Source organism: Quercus lobata, chromosome 2 (assembly GCF_001633185.2).
Source record: "Quercus lobata isolate SW786 chromosome 2, ValleyOak3.0 Primary Assembly, whole genome shotgun sequence".
Taxonomy (NCBI): domain Eukaryota; kingdom Viridiplantae; phylum Streptophyta; class Magnoliopsida; order Fagales; family Fagaceae; genus Quercus; species Quercus lobata.
In genome coordinates this window covers 51,588,906-51,612,793 of record NC_044905.1, presented here as the reverse complement: position 1 = coordinate 51,612,793, position 23,888 = coordinate 51,588,906, and the positions used below count along the sequence as shown (strand labels likewise).

The following is a 23,888-nucleotide window of genomic DNA, read 5'->3' as shown; positions in this document are numbered from 1 at the left end:
TCATTTTTTTCCAAAATAATGGACCCACCCACTGACACTACACAGAAGAATATGGTTGCTACCCGCGTTCCTTTTTTTTTTCTTTTCCTACTCTTCAGACCCAGCTTCACCACCACTAATGGCAAACCCTTCATCCACCACCACTAACGACAAACCCAGAAATCCACAACCACAACCACCACCACCAACAGCCCTCAACACAACCATAACCTCCACCAAAAAATCTAAATGAATCAAAAATCCAAACCCACCAATAGCCCTCAACCAAATGTGTTTGATTGAAGAAGAAAAAAAAAAAGAAAAAGAAAAAGCATCAGGTCTCACCGCGTTACAGCCATCATCGTGTGAAGAAAAAAAAGAAAAAAAAAAAGAGGAGAGCTCTGGGTCCAATTCGCCTGCGAAACCTGATCTCTGGTCTTGTCTTAGTCCGATTCACCGGCGAAGCTTCCGATCTCTGTGAAGCATCAGGTCTCACAATCTGGCCTGGGCTCAGTCCGATTCGCCCGCGAAGCTTGATATCTGGGTTGGAGAGAGACGTTACTTGATGGGACAAAATCAAAACCCAGCATCGGCGATCATTGTCTAGGTGTTTCAAGGCTCTCGCTTTGATGTTGGCGGCAAAACTGGGCTGAACCAGAGAAAGGAAGAAAGAAAGAACCAGAGAAAGGAAGAAAGAAAGAAAAAACAAAGAGAGAGAGAGAGAGAAGCCGAAGAAAGAAAGAAAAAGAAAAAAGTGGGAGAAAAAAGAGAGAGGATAAAGTAGGAGAGAGGTAGCGCCATCAACACATATGGGCCCTTTAGAGGTAAAAAATTTACAATTCTACCATTGAGTTATGAATCTCAGAAACTGAAAACACCAATTTGGTGTTTTCAATTTTCATCACTCTCACTCAAAATTTTTGAGTTTTAAGTGATGAAAACAAGATTAGGAAATCAAGCCAAACAAAAAAAATTGTGTGGGTCCCACATTTTTTGATAACTTAGTTATGAGTTTTGGATCATATCACTCAAAACACCTCTAAACCAAACAGGCCCTTAATGATTATCTAAAAAATTTAAACCTTATGATAAATCGGGCTATATTAACTAAAAATGATTGTATTAATGAGATAAATAACTTGCTTATAAATTGATTTCCAAGTGAAGTTACTCGGTGTTGTAGCTTTAATGGAACTATATAAAAAATGAACACCGAAGTGTCCTATCATGTTACTTCGAAACATTGATCATTCAGAAGGATTGTTCAATGAAACAAAATTAACCTATCGTGAATGTAAGCCAAATGTGATTGATGCATAAATTATGGCTGGTCGTTATAGTGGTAAAAGAGTATTTATACCAAGAATTCCATTTTTATCTACCAAAAATGAAAATTATCCTTCTTTTTCTTTTTCAAAATGACACGATTTCCTATTCAATTAAATTTTACTATGACAATAAATAAAGCTCAGGGACAAACTTTAAATTATGTTAGAATATATCTACCGACAAATATTTTGTCATAGACAACTTTTTTTTTTTTTTTTTGAGGAAAGTCATAGACAACTTTATGCAGCGTTATCTAGAGCAAAAACTGCAGCTTTCTTCTTAGGCCAAAATTTGGTGAAAATACCTTTTAACATTTACTAGAGTCTAAAGTCAACTTCTTTTACAGATGCTTTTGACTAAATTAGCCATATCTTCATGTCAAGGACCTTTTTTTTTTTTTTGATGAACACATGTCAAGGACTCAAGAGATTATAAAATTCGACTAAAGCATTCATTTAAAATTCCTACTAATGATTCTCAAAAAAAAAAAAAAAAAAAAAAAAAAATTCCTACTAACAATCTCAAAATTATTTTTGATGGAGATGTTTAAGAATGAAGACATGGCAGTTATCGGTGTGGTTATTAGAGATGATCGAGGAATGATTATTGCCTCAATGTCCCAAAATATAGCTTTCCACACTCAGCTATTGAAGTTGAAATTATGGCAGCAGTGAGAGCATTAGAATTTGCTCTGGAATTGGGTATAGTTTCAGCCATCCTTGAATTTGGAGAATCTTTTTTAATGGCCTCCTTTGGTCTTTTGTTACAAGATGCAAAATTGTTTATAGAGTCTTTCCATAGTATTAGATTTTCTCATATTCACCGAGAGGGAAACTCTATAACTCACATATGTTGTTGTTACTTAATAAAATATATAGCTTCAGTCTTAAAAAAAAAAAAAAAAAAAAAAAAAAAAAAAAAAAAAAAAATTAGAGCAAGCTCCATTATTTGGGTGTGAAATTCAGTTGCGTGAGGATGCATTGTGCCAATCAAAGGCGTATTTTATCACCAACTCACTTGTCAAACCAATTAAACCTAAATATTGGATTATTAACAATGAATATCAGTGGACAATCAATTCATGCAAGAACTGTCATTGAAGATGCATTAGAGGATGAAATACCATTTAAGACACCAAAGTATAGGTTTATTCCTTTTTTTTTTTTTTTTTTTGAGAAGAATTATAGATTTGTTCCTTGTAACCAATTCCATAAATACATGGATTTTTAGGCCCAAGTTGGTAAGAGTTGTAAAATTTAAATTCAATACCTCCCTTTAATGTAATCTTTATTGACAAAAATATTACATTTAATGTGCTAGATGTCATTGTTCTCACCATAGGGGTTTGGCTTACCTTCATTACTTTTTTAATTGGAATTTTCTTTTATTTTAATGAGAAACTGCCACATTACCTACTAATTAAATAAAATGTAGAGGTTAAAACCCACTAATACTTGTTATTGTGTATTTAAAACAAAATGACACTTCTAATTAAAAAAGTACTGGAGGTAAACCAGACCCCACCATAAATGTCCAACGGCTCAACAACTTCCAAGCAATGACGACCTATAACGATTCAGGAATTCACTCTCATTAATCACTTGTATGATCTAACAATTGACATCTTCATGCCTTTTCATGCGATTAATTTTATTTTAAATTTGATTTGTTCCAGTCTAATTAGTTTAAATAAACTACCAAAATAAAGAACAACCAAACAAATATTTTTAAATGATAATTGTAAACATGAGTTCACTATAATGGAAAAGAATAGAAGTATTATATAAGTACTGATTACTATAACTGGTTTTACATGTCTCAACCTTAAGTCGATTGGTTTAACTACGTAGGATGAAATTATTACCAATGAATCAGCTACTATTTCAGAGCTTATCATTAGCAAACCTGTTATTATAGAAATGAGATTGGAAATTTGGTAGTAGTTTCACATAATGGTAAAATCTTTCTAAACAAATATTTTTAAAGGATAATTGTAAACATGTGTTCCCTATAATGGAAAAGAATATAAGAGTTTGTTTGGATACCACTTATTTTGTTGAAAATTGAAAACTTAGTGAGTGTTTGGATTACGTTCACGTCTGCATAAACATTTGTGTTTGCGTTTTATCCCGGCTGGAGTGTTTTTTTAGCGGGTCTCGTGCATTGTTCACAGGATCCGCAAGTACTTTTTTCAGCAAAAACAACTTTTAAACTAGGTTCCCGGCACATTCACATATTTAAAAATTATTTTGCTACAGTGTTTTTAATTTTTAGTTTTTAGCAATAAACGGTATCCAAACAGACCCTTATTGCTAAAAATGCTGTAGCAAAATAATTTTTAAAGCTGAAAACATTGTGTAATCAACTTGCTACGTTTTTCCTTGTTCGGCTGGTCTATGAACAGTGCATGGCATGCTGGTCCAAAATGCCAAACGCAGCTACAAACGCCCAAGCCAAACGCATGCTAAGTATTATATATAAATACTGATTACTAAAACTGGTTTTATATGTCTTAACCTTAAGTTGATCAGTTTAACTATGTGGGATCAAATTATCACCCAGGGCCGACTCAAGGCCTAGGCCTAAGGCCCCACCAAAAAAAAGAAAATTCCTTAGGAAAAAAAGGCCCCACCTTTTATAGTTAAATGTTTAAATTTTTATAAAATCATATATATTTTCTAAAGGTTGTACATTTTATTTATTTATTAGTGATATACAAATTTTACTATTGGCTTATAAATTGTCACGTTATTAATCACAAAAAATGTGATATAAACATTCATTAGTTAAATTGACAAAGTTTATCAATGAGAGACAATATTACATTATATTTTGAATATTTTATAGTGCTTTTAATTAGCGCATTTTTCTTTTTCATTTCTATTAAGACTCTCAAAGTACGAGACCAATAGAACCTTAACTCAATTGAAACCCTAAAATATTTCAAAAAGATGTTGCAAATGTGTTAAATCATCAATTATAGATTAATCTCCCCTAATAGTTTGAGACTTTGATTTTTGTAAATTAATATCCTACAAAACCATACACTAAATAATATCTATCTCTTTCTCTCTTAAAATCAAAATATAAAATTAAAAATTAGATTACAACTTTATTTAACTATATATCGTCTTATATCCAAAATAAAGTATTTTTTTCAATCACAATATATTTTTATTTCTTTTTATTAATATTTATAATTCAATTATGGTATTCAATTCTCTATATGAAATTAACATTAGTCTAATTGGTATTATTTATATATTTAATGTATCAAATTAACTTTAATTTGATTAGTATTAAATAATTTTGTTTAATTAATATTTACATGTTAAAGGCTCCACATAAATTTTTCGCCTTAGGCCCCAAATTATGTTGGGCCGCCCCTGTTATCACCAATGAATCAGCTATTATTTCAGAGCTTATCAATAGCAAACTTGTTATTATAGAACCGAGATTACGAGATTAAAAGTGGTTTCACATAATGGTAAAATCTTTCCAAAATGTTTTTATTTATAAACTAAAAGAACCTGTTTACTGAGACATTTATATTCATTTTAGGTATCTCTCTCCACCAAGACATCTAGCTCTTTTATTATAAATCCAAATTTTTGTAAATTTTAAGTATCTTTTGGACTTTTTCCCTAATATTATAAATTCTTTAAATTTTTGTAGATTATTTCATCTTTTTACTTTGATAGTAATAAAATTCTATGAATGTTTGATTCAAACGCTCTTTTTCATGATTAATGTTTGTGAATATTTTTATAACTTTAGTTAAGTAAGTGGCTTGAATAGAATGGAATGAGACAACCTTTGCTTGTTGTATGTAATTTTTTGTTACATAAGTGGTTTTCATACAATGGAATGAGACAATATTTGCTTGCTGCACATAGTGCTACTGATAATCACAAACATTTTTGTGCATATTTATAAGCTTCCACTGAGATTCTTAATCATTTTTATGTGCATATTTATAAACCTCTATTATTTTTTCTTTCCTATAAGGCTACTGAGAATGAAAATTTATTGGAAGATATCATTAGCAAAAAACTCTATCTCTCATCTTCATCCAATAACTCTATAATGCCACCAATGAAAAATTTTACAAAAATTTCTACTATACCAAGTTTGCTTAAAATGGTAAGATAATTTTTCTCTCTTATATAAATTTTGATTGAATAAAAAACCAATGAGTTAGAAAGATAAATATGGCAATCAATTAACGCAGCAAGTGAATATTTGGGTCAAGGCGTCAATCTCTATTAGCAAGTTGGACCAGAAATTCTACTACATAGCATACAACAAGTGTAACAAAAGTACTAGTGTTTTAGATGAATATTTTGCAAAGAAGAGGTTGTGGCTAAACCTTGGCGTGTACACTATCAAATATGTAAATTCTTATTTAGTCATTAATTCCATAAAGAACTCCTGCTATTGAATTGTTCATTTATTACATTATTCATTTTAGGTGTGGAGTTAAAGTTGACTTATGTGATAGTATTGGATCATTGGTAGCCACCTTATTTGGAAACAATGTAGAAAATTTATTACATTGCACAACAAAGACATTGATGCTAGAAACCACTGAGGTACAATACAAAGACGAATCAAAATCTACAGAGACACTTTATAGTCTTCATTTTATTTGCTTGCTAAATTTTTAAATACACAATTAAACAATTTTTAAAGCTCTTGTTTGAATTGTGTTTTATAATATATAAAATTTTCACATTCCTGCTCTAATGATGGTAGGATGAAATACAAAATTTAGAGAAAATCGTGAAGCTCCCTTCCGACCAAAAGTTCATTATTATCTTAAAGTTTTAGGCTATGAAGTTCGTGATCAAAACGCACAAAATAGATTTGAGTATTGTTTATGTCCATGATCCACCAAATGAAAATGATCAATAAATACTAGCTTTTATGATGAGTAGATGAATAGGTGTATCTTTTTGGAAACTTTACTGGATATCAAAAAAATCAAAATTTGGAAAATTATGGAAGAAAAACATATACGTTATTACTAAATTATGCATCAATTTGTCATCTTGTCTTTTGTAAATCCAATATGTCTAAATTTTGATAAACTCTTTTTTGAAGTGTCTTTTTGTCACCATATCCGCTCAACTTTAGAAGTTTGTGATTTTCATGCAATGTATTATGATCCAACATTATCATATTCTACTTAGTACTTTTCACATAGGGAAGAATTTAAATATTTGTTTTTATATTATCCATATTTTTTTAAAGCATATAATAATTATAATATTTGTTTTGTATTTAGATTTTAATATTAAATATAGATATAGCATAAAAGATTATATTATTTGTCTAATATAGCAAATCATACACGTGTGACCAAAGCCAACGATTCCAAAAGGTGCATGAAATTTCAAGGAGGGAATTAAATGTGGATTTGAACAAGAGAGATCCACTTTTTCCAAGGTTAGTTGGTGAATTATAAAAATCTCTATATATTGAGGCTTTCAAGTTCAAGTTCTATGTGGTGCTCCATGTTCGTGAATCGTGATTCAAACTCTGCCTCCCCAACCCCACGCACATCATACTTTCATAGACCACCAAAGAATTGTTGAACTAAAATAGTGACTTGAAGTCACGGTTTAGCATGGGTGTCTCGAAAGAAATTGATGTTCTTGTGTTGGCTGCATCTTTTTGTGTCCATATGAGTACGGAGTACCATGAGACCCTGACTTAATTATAAGTGGAGTGGGCCTTAGGGATTTACGGTCTCCAATTATATTATATACCCATTATTATTAGTTGGGCTTTCGTGTTGGCTCCAAAGTCCTTGTCCTGAGGTATAAGCCCAAAAAGATTGATCGTGTGTAGTTCAAGTTCTGGAGGGAGGAAGTAATACAAAATACAAATCAAAGAAGTTCTCGCTCTCTCATCTTCTACATTTCTGAAACTCTCTCTTAGAGATAGAAAAACCTAAACACACAGAGAGAGAGGAGGGTAGCATAAATAAATAAATAAATAAAAAATGTCGCTAAGAGGGCTGAATCCAAACGCGGAGGTGCTGAACAAAACGGCAGCACTTCACATGAACATCAACGCCGCCAAAGGCTTGCAGGATGTCCTCAAGTCCAACCTCGGCCCCAAAGGCACCATCAAAATGTATATATACACAGCTCTTTCTCTTTCTCTCTCTCTCTCTCTCTGATTCTCTCTGATTTTGTTGCAGGCTTGTTGGAGGAGCCGGTGATATCAAGCTTACTAAAGATGGCAACACTCTTTTGAAAGAAATGGTGACTTCTCTCTCTCTCTCTCTCTCTCTCTGTCTCGTAAACCCTGGATCTTTAAAAGTTTTTTTGTACAATACACAGCCTGTGTTACTCGCATTGCAATGCAGCATTTTTTTTTTTCCTTTTTCTTTTAATATTTTTGTATCTATGAAATTGAACTGTTTAGGGTTTCTAAAAAAAATGAAAATTGTATTTAATGTTAAGTGTTAACAACTGCTTCATTGGATGGAAAATTATGGAATAAGTCAGTGAGTAAGGCTTTGTTTGATAGTTTTAAAAAGTTTATATATTATTTTATTATCAAAATATAGGCTCGGCTTGATTGTTCTTGGTTTTTTTTTTTACTCTGTCATGTTTTTTTTAATGTATTTTTTGAGCATTGGATCTCTATTATTGTCACAATGAGGTTTGTTGTGTCATCCAAGGAAATGCACCGATTTGTTTGTGGTTATTTTTATTTCCTATAGCAGCTTGAGTTTTCAAGTGCACACGTGTGTGTGTTGCCAGTGTTGGATTTCAGCGGGTGTATATATATTTCTGTGTGTGTTCCTTCTCCCATAATAGTGGGATGGAGGGTGAATTGGGTACATGTAACTTACCGATAAAAAAAAAATAGGGATATGATAGAGAGAATGATGTTAGATCAGATAGAATGGCAGAAAACAATAGACGTGGCTGACTTAGATTGATTGATGAAGGTCCATAGAGTCCACCCCAATTTGACTTAGTTGAGTTGATTTGGGTCAAGTCGAGGACAATAAAGTGAATAAACTATTGTAGACAAAGAAATATCTTAATGACTTTTGAGTGATTATAATTTGTTACTTCCTCATGAGCTTCAGATGCTAGCTAATGGGTGTATCTTTCTAAATAGTGTTTGATTGCTTGATATTTCATTAACGGTTGCAGCAAATACAAAACCCTACTGCAATCATGATTGCAAGGACAGCTGTTGCCCAAGATGACATCAGTGGTGATGGCACGACTTCCACTGTGATCTTTATTGGCGAGCTTATGAAACAATCAGAACGATGCATTGATGAAGGTCAGTGGTGAATGAATTGATACTGACTGTGTTAAAATGTGGGATTCTACTGGACCTTTTAACGCTTGAACTTGTGCTAAAATCATCTTTAATTACATTCAGTAAATGTAATCAGGATTTTACTAGCTCAAGTGTGTCTTTTTGTCTACATTGCCTCCTAGCTCAACTGGAAATGAATTTGTGTTGCCAGGTTTTCCCAAAGACCCCCCCCCCCCCCCCCTTCCCCCAAGCCCTTTTTTTTTCTTAAAGGAGAAACGTGTTTGGTGGTTGAGACTTATGGATCATTGTAATCTTAGAACTTAGCCATGTTGTTCATCAAGCATATTCTCTGCGTACTTGGTGCAGTCCTTTTAGTTCTATAAAATTTATTACTTATTATTGCTTATCAAAAAAAATATATTTATACTCATGAGACTTATGCTTGTTCCAGGAATGCATCCCCGTGTCTTGGTTGATGGTTTTGAGATTGCAAAAAGATCAACTCTCCAATTTCTTGAAAAGTTTAAAACCCCTGTTGTTATGGGTAATGAGCCTGACAAAGAGATTCTGAAAATAGTAGCAAGGACAACACTCAGAACAAAAGTAACCCGTAATCTCTCTTTTAAATTTTCCATTAGAGGCATGAGCTGGAATAATTTACCAATGGTCTTTAGATCAAATGGCACCTCCTGCCCATATAATTTAGTTGGAGGATAAGGTCATGGTTTTTGGATCATATGAGTTCTGTTTTTGGTAAATTACTTAATGGGTTAATGAGTTGTATTAACCTGTCCCCAAAAAAATTCTATGATTTGACTCTGACATTTTGTTCTGTCTGCAGTTGTATGAAGCACTTGCAGATCAATTGACAGACATAGTTGTTAATGCGGTGCGTTTTGTGCTGTGAAATTTATTTATAAATACATGAGTTTTCATAAAGCTATTCAAGCTCCTCCTTTTAATTTAGTTTAGTGGCTTATGCAGTTATTAGTTTGTGGTAGACCTTTACATATTGGTGTTAGTAAACTGTGGTTCCTGTATGACAGGTGTTATGCATTTGGAAGCCTGAGGAAGGCATTGATTTGTTTATGGTGGAGATAATGCACATGCGGCATAAATTTGATGTAGACACACGCTTGGTATGTTCTATCTTTTATAACGTTGGTTTGGGACCTTTTCTTTTTTCATGAATATAATATAAATTAGTTCTATGGAAAAAAACTGGGTTCTCAAGTTCTGAATTTTGTATTTTATCAACTCTAATACATATGCAAGATCTATTGCTTGGTGGCCTTCCTTGTGCACTTGTTTTCAACATCAATTGGAGATAACCTGCAGCTTTCGAACTTTTTTGTTTTTTGTTTTTTTGTTTTGTTTTGTTTTGTTTTTTTTTTTTTTTTTTTTTTTTTTTTTTTTTTTTTTTTTCTGGGGGTGGGGGGTTGTGGTTGTGTGGAGCTTTCCTGTCATTTACTTTTTATTTTGTGCATAATGCATTTATATATGGGGTGCCTCCTGTGTGATGACATTCATGGTTTAATGGAAACAAGGCTTTTTGCCATAGAATTGTTTAGTTTTGATAGGCAAGAATGTATGAAATTTTATTAACACAGATAAAAGCTCAAGAAAGTATTTTATTTGTATATATGTATTTTGGTGGTTGAACTCATTGCCAGTGATTAAATAGTTCATATTCTATCTTTTCATGCTTCCAGTTGCTAGGAAGAAACTTTGCAGACATGATAATGTTTCCATTTCACTTCTACCATTAAGTTCTGAATGGTTTCTTTGTATGGTGTAAGCTTAACGGTAGACTGACTTATACATGAGTTAACTTTAATTGTCCCACAATTTCTCATTTAACATATGTTTATTTCTAGGTTGAGGGCCTTGTCCTTGATCATGGCTCTAGACATCCTGATATGAAGCGACGGGCTGAGAATTGTTACATCTTGACATGCAATGTCTCTTTGGAGTATGAGAAAAGGTAAATATTGAGAAGTATAGATAACAAAGAAAGGAAAGCAGATAACATATGTTGAGGTTTTGAAGGATTTTATTATTTCAAAATTCTTATTTGTTTAGTTGATTTGTTTTAATGATTTATATACATCATATGTATATAAAAATGTATTTTATGACTTTATGTACTACCTCTGTCTCAATTTGTTAGTCATCTATTCCATTGGGGGAAATGTCAATAAATAAATTTCCTAACTTACCATTTATTTAAGAAGTCAATAGCCCTCTTTCACTAGAGTTTAAATTAAGAAGGGTAGTTCTTGGAACTTGTACCAGTTTATTGAAAAGACAGTTCAATAAATGATGTTCTTTTAAAAAGTTGGATTTTCTAAGTAGGACCAACAATATGGGACAAAAGGGACTATATAAAGGTATGCATGCATTTTGTTTACTATGTTTGTTTGTGTAATACTTAGTTACCCTTTGTTTTTATTTTTCAATAAATAAATTTCCTAACTTACCATTTATTTAAGAAGCCAATAGCCCTCTTGCACTATAGTTTAAACTAAGGAGGGTAGTTCTCGGAACTTGTACCAGTTTAATTAAAAGATAGTTCAATAAATTATGTTCCTTTAAAAAGTTGGATCTTCTAAATAGGACCAGCAATATGGGACGAAAGGGACTATATAAAAGTTTGCGTGCATTTTGTTTACTATGTGTTTGTGCATTGGTTATGAGCAAACATGAGTTGCATTATGGTTGATAATATGGGAGTTAATATATGAACTCTTGACTTCTTCTACCATTTTCTGAGCTACGAGCACTGGGTGTAAAGTAATGAGCAGTGTCATTTGTCTTATGATTACCAAGTTTGCTGTATATGTTGTTTGTGATGTTGTCCCACCTTGTCAATTGTGTTTTTTCTTTTGATACTGTACTTTTTTACCGTACCTCTATTATTCAGTGCATTAAAACCACTATTTATCCAGAAGATAAAAACCAGTTTTGATAATTTTTTTTTAAAAATTGAGATTTCAGCATATATTTTAAGTCAATTTCATTATGATTAGAAAGAGGTATCTTGTTTATTATCTTTTTTCCTTGACAATAATAGGCAAAAATACAATTTACACTTGTTAACTTTGCCCAAATATCATTTTAGTCCTTTAAGTTTAAATCATTTGTCCTTTTGTCCATAAAGGACTAAAATGATTTTTGGGTAAAGTCACCGGACTAAAATGACCGACTTTAATCTTAAAGAACTAAAATGATTTTTGGGCAAAGTTGGCTGGTGTCAATTGCATTTTTGCCAAAATAATACAAATGTATAGCTGCATTTATATATATACATACACACACAAACACATATATCTTTTAATGCATTAGATCCAAAGTTAGCATTGTGTGATTTTATCAATATTGTTTGAGAACATAATTTAATTAATACTTTTCCTCTCAGTGAAGTAAATGCAGGCTTTTTCTACTCAAATGCAGAGCAGAGAGAGGCAATGGTTGCAGCTGAGAGGCGTCAGGTGGACGAAAGAGTTAATAAAATCATTGAACTGAAAAATAAGGTAGCTACTTCAAGTTGTGTCCTTGTTTACAATGTAAGCACATTAGTGTAGACATGCAGAATTTGTGGCTTATGATATATTGCTAATTCTTATGGTTGCATGCAGGTTTGTTCTGGTAATGACAATAACTTTGTTGTCATTAATCAAAAGGGAATTGATCCCCCATCACTGGACCTTCTTGCGAGGGCAGGGGTAAGCTTTGCCCCATTGTCGTCTTGTTTCTCACATTGATTTATAAACATTGTGTTTGTTTTATATTTTTGGTGTGTTCTGAATGCTCTCTATTTGTGTTTAAATGGGTCCCATTCTAGCAATAACTTTGACCACTTTGTTGTCAAATTTAATCCTCAATCAATTAGCGAACAAAACATGGGGCAGAACTAATACTTGATACCATACTACTTCCTTTGAGATGCTAAATTCACATGTTGCAAATCGTTGTTATTAAGTCATTCTGGTCACTTTTTTTGATGATTCCTGTTCTGTATATAATCATGCTGTAACTTCTGTTCCACATGCCTGGTACAATAATTGTTTATTAGTATGAGGATTACAAGAGCAGCTGTTTTGCCTCGTAAATTTCTTGTAAGCTTATTAGTTATCTAATTCACTGCTTTTCTAGATAATTGCCCTTCGGAGAGCAAAGAGGAGAAATATGGAACGACTGGTTTTAGCCTGTGGAGGAGAGGCTGTGAACTCTGTAGATGATTTAACTCATGATTCCCTTGGTTGGGCTGGACTAGTCTATGAGCATATCCTTGGGGAAGAGAAGTATACCTTCGTTGAAAATGTGAAGAACCCTTATTCTTGTACAATCTTAATCAAAGGTGCTTGAACCATTTTTTCAGATTCATGTTACTGGTAAAAAGTAGACATTATTGCAAAAACATTTTTTGGCAATGCTTTATGGTATGTGTTATACTATTACCAAGGGTAAATTCAGCAGTGATTTAATCCTTATTGCCATCAATGATGTTGTAGGGCCTAATGACCATACTATTGCCCAGATAAAAGATGCTGTTCGTGATGGTTTGAGGGCAGTCAAAAATACTATTGAAGATGAATCTGTTGTCTTAGTGAGTTTCCTCTATAGAAGTTTCTTGGAATTTGCATGAAGATTTTGAACTCTGTCATACCAATTGAATAAATAATTGCTATGTGAATTTCCTTGGTAATGTTTATCTTAATATCCTTGATACAAGTAACTCTTGCATGTGAATTAACCAAAAACAAAATGGTAGCATCCTTCTTGATACAGTTTGCGATGGTCTGATCCCTCTTGAAGTAAATGTTGAACATGGTAAAAAATATGCATGCTGGTATAGTTTGCGAATTTTTTACAAAACAAATGTGATAGGTGAGAAAAGTTTGAAAACTGACAGATTAGTCTTTCATCTTATGGACCCCATTGGTATGATTGATGCTAGATTAGTCTGAGCTAATTCTTCTTCCTGTCTTAACATAATCAAACCTTAAGTTGTTTAGAATAGCATTTTCTACGAAGCTTCTACCGTGAGTTTTATTAGAATGATTGCAACAAGGCGACTGATTTGTCTTGTTTAGATGGGGAAACATACAATGGGATTATAGGAATTTTTTTTTTTACGTGCTTAAGATTTGATTAAACACCTGATGGAAGGAATTTTTTCAGTTGTTCAGAGGCATTTATCTGCCATTTGAATTTGTACTACAATTTTTTGCTAGGAATATGAGAAGGCCAGGTTACAACAAGATTGAGTCTTTCTTGGTTAGACATGCTTAGTAGGAGATTGTTCCTTTGTGTTCTGCCACCCTGCACTGGATACTGTATTGTTGTTTCGTATTCCCATCCTAGAGATAGGAATAAAGAAATACAGACATTAGGAAAAAGAAACAGGACGTGTTAGAAACTAATACAATGGCTGAATTTTTTATTTTATTTTTATTTTTTGCTGAGTAATACAATGGCTGAATTAGTCGCCCATTTAGCTCTTGTATGTACTCTTTAACATAAATTATTGTTTTGAATTTTGTATATGATTGGCTTATCAAGACTCAGCTTTAGACCACACTTACATCGGTGCTAGTAGAATAATGGCTTGCTTTACTGGTATATATTTTAGATGATGAAGTATGTTTTTGTCTTTTGTTCAGGGTGCTGGAGCTTTTGAAGTTGCTGCCAGACAACATCTAATTAACGAAGTAAAGAAGACTGTTCAAGGGGTAAAAAATGTCTCCCAAAATTTTTGCTGCACATAATTTTTTTTAAAGCATTAGTTCTCTCTCTAATAATTTCTGGTGTTTACAAACTTGGATCAGCGTGCTCAACTTGGTGTTGAAGCTTTTGCCAATGCTCTTCTTGTGGTGCCCAAAACACTTGCTGAAAACTCTGGGCTGGACACTCAAGATGTGATCATTGCTCTTACGGTATACTTTCTTTAAAACTTATAACCGTTTATTTTTTCTATTCTTCCCCTTACTAAAAAGGGGGCAAAATGAGAAGAATAAACATGTTTGAGCTCTGTCATGCTAATTGGATGTTCAGGGAGAGCACGATCGAGGGAATATCGTGGGATTAAACCAGCACACAGGAGAGCCTATTGACCCCCAAATGGAGGGAATTTTTGATAACTACTCCGTGAAGCGCCAGATCATAAACTCGGGGTAAGTGGGAACTTAGTATTTGCATTTTAATACTTTTTTCCTTGTCCTTTTTGTTTCACATTATTTAGTCTGCTTTTGGTACTAAGGGTCCGTTTGGAAGCAACTTATTGAGCTGAAACTGAAAACTTTTTGTTAAAAGTAAGTTCAAAGCTAATTGAATAGTATAATGAGACCTATGAATATTACCAAAAAAAAGTTACAAAATCAAATAAGCTGAAAGTTTTCATCATTTCCCAAATGTGCCCTATTACCCAATGAATGGTGGCATTCTCTAGTACCATCGTAATAGCACAAGTTTCCAAGGAAACATATGGTGTCTTTCTTTCCCAAGTTTTCTTTAAATTTCAGTGTCAATTTTTAACTTTGCTTTTATGTTTTCTGGTTTTAAATAAATGAGCAAATGTGATGCGCTACTCTTGCAGGCCTGTAATTGCATCCCAGTTGCTATTGGTGGATGAAGTAATTCGTGCTGGGCGAAATATGCGGAAACCAAATTAGCTCGTTGTGATATGCTCGAGGACGCTTGTTTTTGTCATGTGGAGGTTTTCTATGAGTGAGAAATCTTGAACTAACTTGATGTAAAAGGGCTCGTGTTTTGAGGATCATTATCAAGGGAATCTTCATTTGCACCTAATATTGAATTTTGTTCGGTGTGTATTGTGTTATAAATCTATATTTAATCTAGTTTCACAGTTGTTAATGGGGTGCCTGTCACGAGGAATGTCTTGTGGGCATTTCCATCTTTAGAACCTTTCATCTAAACTGACACTTTGGAGGAAAAAAAATTAAGCTTTGTTTCACATTGCAGTAAAATATTTTCAGATGTATGGTGTGATATATAAAATTTTTCAAACACAAACTACCAAAACTGGTGGCTTAGCCACCAACCCAACCATCTGATGGGGGAATCGTTGTGTTTTTGTAAAATATTTTACTCAGTTTTTTAAAGGTACAACATTTTACAAAGGATTTTACTGTCAACAAAAAAATATTTTCAGATTTGACCAAAATTTTATTTCAAGTTTGACCAAAATTTTATTTTAGGTTTGACCAAATTTTACAATAAAACAATAAACAAACATGGTAAAATGTTGAAAATATTTTTTGTAAATCATTTTACAACGTAACAAACAGAGAACGACGTTTATGTTATGAATTCAGTTTTAACCCATTAGAAATGGTCTTAATTATTTATTCGTAACTTATGCCAAAAGCGGGTGAGATTATTATAAAACTACTTAGATTATTCCAATTTGAATTACATGAAGCGGTGGATTTCAGTTAGTTCAATTGGTAAAGTTTTTTATGCTTAAATAAGATATTTGGGACTCAATTCTCATTTAGTGATATGATGATAAAGAACTATCATTAGAAGCAAACATCATAAGTTGAAAGATTCTTATAGTCTTTTTGCCTCTCTTGAATAAACTAATCTCATTTACCAAAAAACAACAAAGATTTAATAGTTGTTGATGCCCAATTATTTTAGGTCTATCAGATCTATTTGTATCTCTTTTTATTTTTTACATGGCCCAAGTCTGTGTTACTATAATAGGGAAATTGGAAGAGTGTGGCATGGAGGGCAAGGAGACCTATTTTTTTAGTAATGCAATAAACAACATTTTTTACTACTTCACACTCGTGAGTAAACATATTTATTATTGATTTTCATATGGATCCACCATTGACACTACTTTATTATACACCACTAACCTCTAATAAGCACGCGCGTTGCACATGCTTAGAGACTCTTCTATTTTTTTGGGTAAATGTTAGTAATTTGCATTTATTATAATTTAAAAAAAATATATTTTTAGGTTTTTCATACAAATAAAAATGATAAATTTTAGAGATAAACAGTAACTATAATTTGGTGTAGTGATATAGAGAAAAGTTTGAGTAGGAAAAATAAGATGAACATGAAGGGAAAGAATGTTAAATTTTAGGAGTTCTCTTAATTACTTATTTATTTTTTAAATTGGGGGTGTTTTACTTTTATTCGGATGAAAAATGAATAAAAATGCTAAATTTTATGGAATAAAAAGATGAACATGAAGGGAAAAAAATCCAAAATTTAAGAGTTCTTTTTTTGAATTCAAAATGAAATTTTTTATTTGACATTTATGACCCAATTTATAAAAGAATTTACCCTTCATTAATGAATGTGTGGGGACAGAGAATTTGTGACCCCGACCCACTTTACATTAGGGCCAAGACCCAAGCCGAGGTGAGACATTGCCAAGGACATACAACGAAAGTCCAAATGGCCTAGAGATATAGTTGAGGACGATTCTGTCATCGGCATCCCAAAGCGCTCCTAGAAGAAAGGGCGAGTATGGTATAGGAGCGGTTCATGGAAAAGCTAAACACCTCCGCATTGATGGGGAAAGGACCCCTGAATAGTGTAGTGACAAAGGACAAGGGAAAAGCTATCATTACTGCAATTAAGTACTCTACGCTTGACAGAGCAATACTTTTCAGCTTTTACAACCACTCCCAACCACTCCCAACCACTTTGGGTATGGGCTGATAGGACAAGTATCAGCCCTAGAAAGCTGAATCTACATGTGGACGTTGGATGGAGGGTAAAGGCTAGTATAAAAAGGAGAAGGAAGCAATCCAGAAAAAAAGGGGGGGAGGGCCAAGAACTAAAGCCCCCCAGGCCGTGCCGAGGAGAAAACCTTTTTGGGCAAGCACGGTTCACCCTTGTGCAATTATCATGAACATCATGACTAACAACTGTCCGGTAACCAAGGTCTAGCCTTTTAGCCTACTCTCTACAAATTTATTGTTTGGGTCTTTAACGTTTAAACCCAATAAACCAATTTGCGGTCGTTACAAATTGAGTTCTTACAGAATGTATTTTTGAATCACATAAAAATTTAGCTCAAAGAGTGAAATCTTGTTATATATAATATAAATTAACAACTTGCCATCACAGATGTCAAATATGTTGTCAATTTTGAAAATTATTCTAGAACCGCAAGCAATTCCACACCCATTTTCACAACTATCCTATGTGATAGATTGTGATTAACTGTCTTTCACATGGATCTACTACTTTTTTTTCACCACTCACAGTCAGCCACATCATATTGTTGTGAAAATAGGTGTGAAATTAATTGTCATCCTAGAATTTTTCCATTTTTGGTGTGCCTCTACACTTATTGTTATTTTCTACCTTATCCATGGGCCCAAAAAATTGGATTTTGCGGAGTGTGCTAGGAGCACTTGCAAAATCCAAAAACGTACGTGCTAGCGACATACATAATAAAGTTTGCATGAAACTATTTATGTATTTGTTCAAATCTTAAACTAATTAGCACTGCCCAATTAGGCGAGTTGATACCTCCCTGAACCATAAGTGCTTGGGGGAGCAGGGGGTACCTGATTAAAATGCAAAATGACGAGATTGAGATCCCTCAAATTTAGCAGGTTCTGTTGAGTCATATTCCTTAGAAGGGCACGACAAAGTTGGCTTAATCAAACAGATTATCCAAAATTGGTACAAAACTAAATGTTTCTAATATCCAAATGTGAATAAAGCTCAAAGTTGCCATTCTTCTAAGAATGAAGCAACCAAAAGCTTTGTTTCATATGCAAAGATGGATATTGATTCTCTTGATATATTATAAAACCTTGTCTCAAAGCTATTCACTTAAGTCTAAACCTCTAATATAAGAGGCAATTAAACTTCACAGGTGCTCGTGTGTGTGGTGGCACAAATAGTTCACTCTCTCTCTCTCTCTCCTTCACCATCTCCTTTACTTTATACCATTGTGTATTATGGCTAATATTTTTTTCTTCTGTGAGAAGATTCTTCACAATGCACCACTAGCCTCTATTTTGTATTAGAGTATGTAGTGGGCTTAACTCCCTCTTAATTCGAACTCAATTTGATAGGTCCAAAGTCCCATTTAGCATGCCGCATCAACAATTGACCCCCGACAATATTTACGACTAGATAAAAGGGACGGACAAGGAGCCGGTAGTGTTTAGGTAGTAGTGGGTTTTTTCTCAATGGAATTTTGTGTGGTAATGATGAAAAAGCAAGATCCCTTGAGCCCCTCATATTTGGAATGGTAGACATCTTTCAAAGAGCTTTAAGTATGTATTTAAAGACAGAAAAATTCCTAATGTTCGTTTCTGTTCCTAGAAATTATAGGACAAGGCCGTTATACATTAGGCTCCCTCATCCACTTCATAGCATCTACTTTGGGATGACTGTTCTTACCAATACACTAATTGGTTTTTGGTGTAAGTGGAATTTGAACCTCATATTTCTTATTTGACATTAAGAAATTTTATCAATTGAACTAACAGCAATCTACACAACCATGCTATTTTACCACTTGGTTCTTAAAAATTATATATTCAAGTTTAAAGTCCAAACCACCAGCCACTAGGCATGCTATTCCATTAAGATGTAATCGTAAACAGGTATTGCCATTATTTGCCTAGGTCCTAATACATGCAAACTAAATAATCAGTCATGTTAACACCACCACCCTGGCAATAATTTGTCTACAGCATTTTGGGTTAGTGATTGAAGAAGAAAAAAAATTGAATCATTTGATTAGTTTACACAAACATTTACGTGGTATCACATTTTGTCTGTCATGATGGATCTGTGGTTTTTCTTTTGTAAGCAAGTTTTTTCTATTTAATGGAACTTTAGTTGGCAGACTCATGGAAGAAGCATTATGGCAAAAGGAAGAGAGGGAGGGGGGGATACTCTGGGCATTGAATGGCAGAAGGCTAAGGTACTGACTAGGTTTTCCAACCGCTCAAAAAGTCTCTTCAGCAATAAATTTTTAGAATAACATCCCTTCACATTTTAAAAAAATTATATAAGATAGAAATCCTATCCTAATCTAATCTAAGTGTATATATGTGTGAAGCTCCCTTTAGGAGACTTGAACTCTAACCCTGCCCCCCTACTCCACAAGAACTTAACTTGTGAAGTGAACTTCACACCATGGGTATGCTGTGACATTTATTTGATTTTGTGTGGTTTACATCAACTCCCTCCAATTTTTAACTAGATGTGAATAAAATTGGAGTTTAAAGGATCTCAATCAAAGGGGACAGGATTATTTCCCGCGAAGGGAAAGCTCCAAATTGACACAGTTTTTCTCTTTACAAAGTCATACTAATTTGATAGTCTTCCCTGAGGTTTGATCGTGGGGGCTAGTCACCTTTAAAATCTTACTGTAACAAAAAAAAAGAGGGTAAAAATTCATACTAATTCCACCAGAATTTATTATTTTTCCTTCCCAACAACAGAGTTTCAGAAGAAAATTGTAAACGTGTGAAGACAAAACACAGTTGCAACATGATATGCATCACCCCAATAGATAAAACTGTGACTGAATAATATGCATCACGCTGATGGATTAGAACTGTTACCCCCCATGCATTAAATAACAAATTGAACATTGAATGCTACACCATAAATGGGCCTTTACAGAAAAGTATGAGACTATACTCCTGCAGGTGCTTTTCCGTCTTGTTGAAGCATGTATTCTCTCTTCATTTCTTCCAAAACATTATCATTGGTGCTGCAAAAGCCAAAAGAAATTGTAAGGTATTTGAATATTCATAGAAATATATTATAGGGTAATTAAATAAATCCTAACAATTATGTTTAATTTACCCTTTTGCTCATCATAACCCACCCACCCACCCCAAAAAAAGAAAAAAAAAAAAAGAAAAGAAAAGAAAAAAGAAGTAGTAAGAGCTCTAGTAAATTTACAATAAAGACATCAGGTTCTGAAGTTCTAAATTAGGTTTCCACGTTGTCTATATAAATGCATATGGCAGCCAGTAGAAAGTTTGAAGTAATTGGAAAGATGTGTGTTCTGGAGGACACACATCATATTAATTACCATTTCAACAAATGGGGAAAACTGAATTTTAAAGACTAATTAAGAAAGACGCCATCCTTGTATACACACATCAGATGACAACGGTGGGTCATACCAATGACCAATTCTATAATGATAAGAATAACAAAGCTATAATGTAATCTTGATATCTAGAAACACTGAAAATTTAATGTGAGATACCACCAAAGCTAAAAGTTATCATGGTAAAAATTAGGTAACTGCAACATGGTGATCAATGTCACACCCGAAAGATACATAATGCAGGTTGAACACAGAACAGGATCAAAGGCAACTTCAGTTGAGTCTAAGAAAGTCGACCAGAAATGCCATTATCCATTGTCACTTCAGGAATTTCTTTAGCAAATGCGTAAGAACCGCAACCCTCTTGTGATTGGTTCCTCTACAAGTTTGCAACAATAGTTAGTTGACCAACCAACCAAAGAAAATATCTTAGGCCAGTTGCCTTAAGAGGTGAAAGTGAAAGCATCAAATGTTTCATACCAACCCACTGCCCAGGAAACCCAACCATGGATGTCAAAGTGACACAGATTTGGTGCTCCAATAAATTGATAGAACCTTCCTTAGGTGGTGCCGTGCATGGATACAAGAACTCACTGGAGATGACTATTAAAATACTCCAATAATAGTATTGGCACAATGCCAAACAACTGTCACTTTCTACTTCTTATCATTTCCAAGTATTCTAACCAAGTTCAACAGCTACCAGATGACACACATGAGGAATTATCTGAGGATAACTTGAGGAAGAGAAGCATTGTTTTGGTGAGTTGGTGTTGTATGCGCAAGAGGGATGGGGAAATAGTTGATCATTTGCTTATACATTGTCCTTTGGCCTGATAGTAGTGGGATATGGTGTTTGCCCTTTTTGGGGCTCACTGGGTGATGCCTCAAGGGGTTATAGACTTAATAGCTTGTTGACAAGGCCATTTTAAGCGACATTAGAATGGCGACATCTGGAAGGCCATCCCTCATTGCTTGGTGTGGTGCCTTTGGCAGGAAGGAAATGCTAGGAACTTCAAGGGGTGTGAAAGGACAGCTTTAGACCTGAAATTGCAGGTTCTTAGATCCCTATTTGAATGGATGACTGCATCAGGAAGTTTTTCTTTCTCAAACTTATTATATTTTATTGATCTTTGTAACCTTGGATCTTAAGGGGAGTTGTACACCTAGTATACACCCTGTGTATTTGATGCATTTATTCAGCTAATAAAACTTATTACTTAAAAAAAAAAAAAAAAAAAAAATGACATACATAAGATAAGGCTTTACAGCACTATGTCCAAGTAGAAAGAAAAACACCTCAAATCTTGGTGAAGTGGTTAAACTTTTGAAGAGCTTCCATGCTCTAGACCATGCAGTACAATGAGTAGTGAACAGTAGCAGTAAGCTAGAAACAGATTAATGGATATGAAGCGAATATGATTTCAGTGGTTTAAATTCATTTTTGGTATTGCCATATTAATTGCTTATAGATGCTTCTCCAAAAGAAGATGAATTTACAGTTTAGAATAAAAATCTATTCTCAACATAATATTTCAAAAGCTAAAGAAAAACCTTAAAGACTTGGACAATATATACTCATAGGATCAGCTGGATCCACTTATGGAAGATGGCAATAACAACTTTATTAGTTGTGCTATGTTCTATAACACTATCTCCAAAGACTATCAGGTGAAAGTTATGCTACTTGTGAACCCATCAAAATCCGAATCATTCTTTCCACAATATCACTACTGCTTAATGACACTAAAACATGAGTTTCTTGCAGGCCTATAACTGGTTCCTCAAGCATCCTAAATTTATAAAGTGAATTAAGGTGGAAAGGCATTTATGTACGCTGTACACATAAATATTTTTCAATTGTTGGTTTTCATTTTCATTTTACCAAAGAATATACATCATTCCATAGCCAAAACCTCTCAGAACAGCACAACAGAAATTAAATTGGATTATATGCAGTATCAAAAGAATTGGACTATATGCATACCACAAAAACACACACACACACTCCAATATCGCTAGCATACAAAAAATGCAGAAACAATGAAACGAAATATCATATCAATACAAAAAGTTGCTTGTCAGAAAAAAAAAAAAAAAAAAAAAAAAAAAAAATTCACACTTACTATTGATGGAGGCAACCATTCAACTCTTTAGCAAGTTCCCGACACGCCCAAACAACCGATAAGGTTCTTCCCAATGCACATTGAGCATACTTTGAAGTGTATTGATCACACTCCTTAAGTGCCTTCTGCTTCATTTTGCTTCTTAAAGCTACATTTGTATAACACACATTAGCTCATTTAGGCATACCTCACATTTTTACAAATTCCAAAATCAAAATTTAAACATATATAAAAGAAGAAAGACAAAAATACAGTATATAGTAATAGTATCAAATAAAACAAAATTTACAAGCAAAAATTAAAATTTTCTTTTAGAGAACAGAAAATTACTCACTCAAATTTAACCTCAACTGATTTAATCCTTTCTTGGAAGAGTTAATATTTAAAATAAATAAATGAAAGTAAATTTTAGTGAACATTCACGAAAATTAGAAAATGAAACTCTATGATTGTTTGGTTGTTCAGAGGAATGCAGAGAGAAGTATTAAAATGCAGAAAATTCTAAACACGTGAATTTTTTTTTTTTTTTTTCTCAGGAACCAAACAAAGGGGTTTAGGGTTTTAAGTAATGCCATGAGAAAATGGTTGGTTACCTTCTTCTACTTTCTTCTTCACGTGATTCTCACGTGCTTCCTGTACGTAACCCATCGAAGAATACCACTACAAAGTTTAAACTCTCTCTCTCTGTCTCTCTCAGAATTCCTTAGCTCAGAGAAGAGAACCCTATTGGTTTTGAGTTCAGTGTGTCAAAGACTCGTAGTGGCTGGAGTGACTGTGTGAGCCTCATGCCTTTTTTTTTTTTTTTTTTTTTTTACGTTTTGCTCACAGGCATGTGAGTGTATCACTTTTTGTTGGGCTGCCATATTGGGCCAGATTGTATGATATTTGGGTAGTTGCGTAATTAATCTATACTACTATTTAAAGTTCAATTCCTTATTTTTTTAGTTCAAAAATAGCCTTACTAAATAGAGATAAAACTAAAGGATAATTTGATAAAAATGTAATTCTAATTCTCACTAAAATATTGCCTAAAAAATAGGATCACTTTCCTGTTAATTTTCAAATTGCTTTAAACA

General features: G+C 33.5%; 2 protein-coding genes across 2 annotated transcripts; one reads left to right on the top strand and one right to left on the bottom strand.

Annotated features, from left to right (window-relative positions):
* Positions 1–7,192: 7,192 nt before the first annotated feature.
* LOC115975808 (T-complex protein 1 subunit zeta 1) lies at positions 7,193–15,577 on the top strand. The gene is made up of 15 exons (XM_031096796.1): positions 7,193–7,449; positions 7,517–7,580; positions 8,487–8,622; positions 9,053–9,204; positions 9,443–9,490; positions 9,648–9,740; positions 10,479–10,585; positions 12,020–12,134; positions 12,240–12,326; positions 12,757–12,961; positions 13,116–13,210; positions 14,268–14,336; positions 14,433–14,540; positions 14,659–14,777; positions 15,200–15,577. The coding sequence occupies exons 1-15, from the start codon at positions 7,316–7,318 to the stop codon at positions 15,273–15,275; spliced, it is 1,608 nt and encodes a 535-aa protein (XP_030952656.1). The 5' UTR covers positions 7,193–7,315; the 3' UTR covers positions 15,276–15,577.
* Positions 15,578–20,015: 4,438 nt separating this feature from the next.
* LOC115975807 (uncharacterized protein DDB_G0275933) lies at positions 20,016–23,593 on the bottom strand. The gene is made up of 3 exons (XM_031096795.1): positions 23,406–23,593; positions 22,813–22,960; positions 20,016–20,338 (listed from the first exon to the last, which is right to left on the bottom strand). The coding sequence occupies exons 1-3, from the start codon at positions 23,458–23,460 to the stop codon at positions 20,260–20,262; spliced, it is 282 nt and encodes a 93-aa protein (XP_030952655.1). The 5' UTR covers positions 23,461–23,593; the 3' UTR covers positions 20,016–20,259.
* Positions 23,594–23,888: the final 295 nt, after the last annotated feature.

Coding starts and splice junctions, on each gene's coding strand:
- LOC115975807 (XM_031096795.1), bottom strand. CDS start 23,460: ATGGGTTACGTACAGGAAGCACGTGAGAATCACGTGAAGAAGAAAGTA. Junction 22,961..23,405: donor GAAGAAGAAAGTAGAAGAAG/GTAACCAACCAT, acceptor ATACAAATGTAG/CTTTAAGAAGCAAAATGAAG. Junction 20,339..22,812: donor AATGGTTGCCTCCATCAATA/GTAAGTGTGAAT, acceptor TGGCTTTTGCAG/CACCAATGATAATGTTTTGG.
- LOC115975808 (XM_031096796.1), top strand. CDS start 7,316: ATGTCGCTAAGAGGGCTGAATCCAAACGCGGAGGTGCTGAACAAAACG. Junction 12,135..12,239: donor TCATTGAACTGAAAAATAAG/GTAGCTACTTCA, acceptor GGTTGCATGCAG/GTTTGTTCTGGTAATGACAA. Junction 14,778..15,199: donor CGCCAGATCATAAACTCGGG/GTAAGTGGGAAC, acceptor CTACTCTTGCAG/GCCTGTAATTGCATCCCAGT.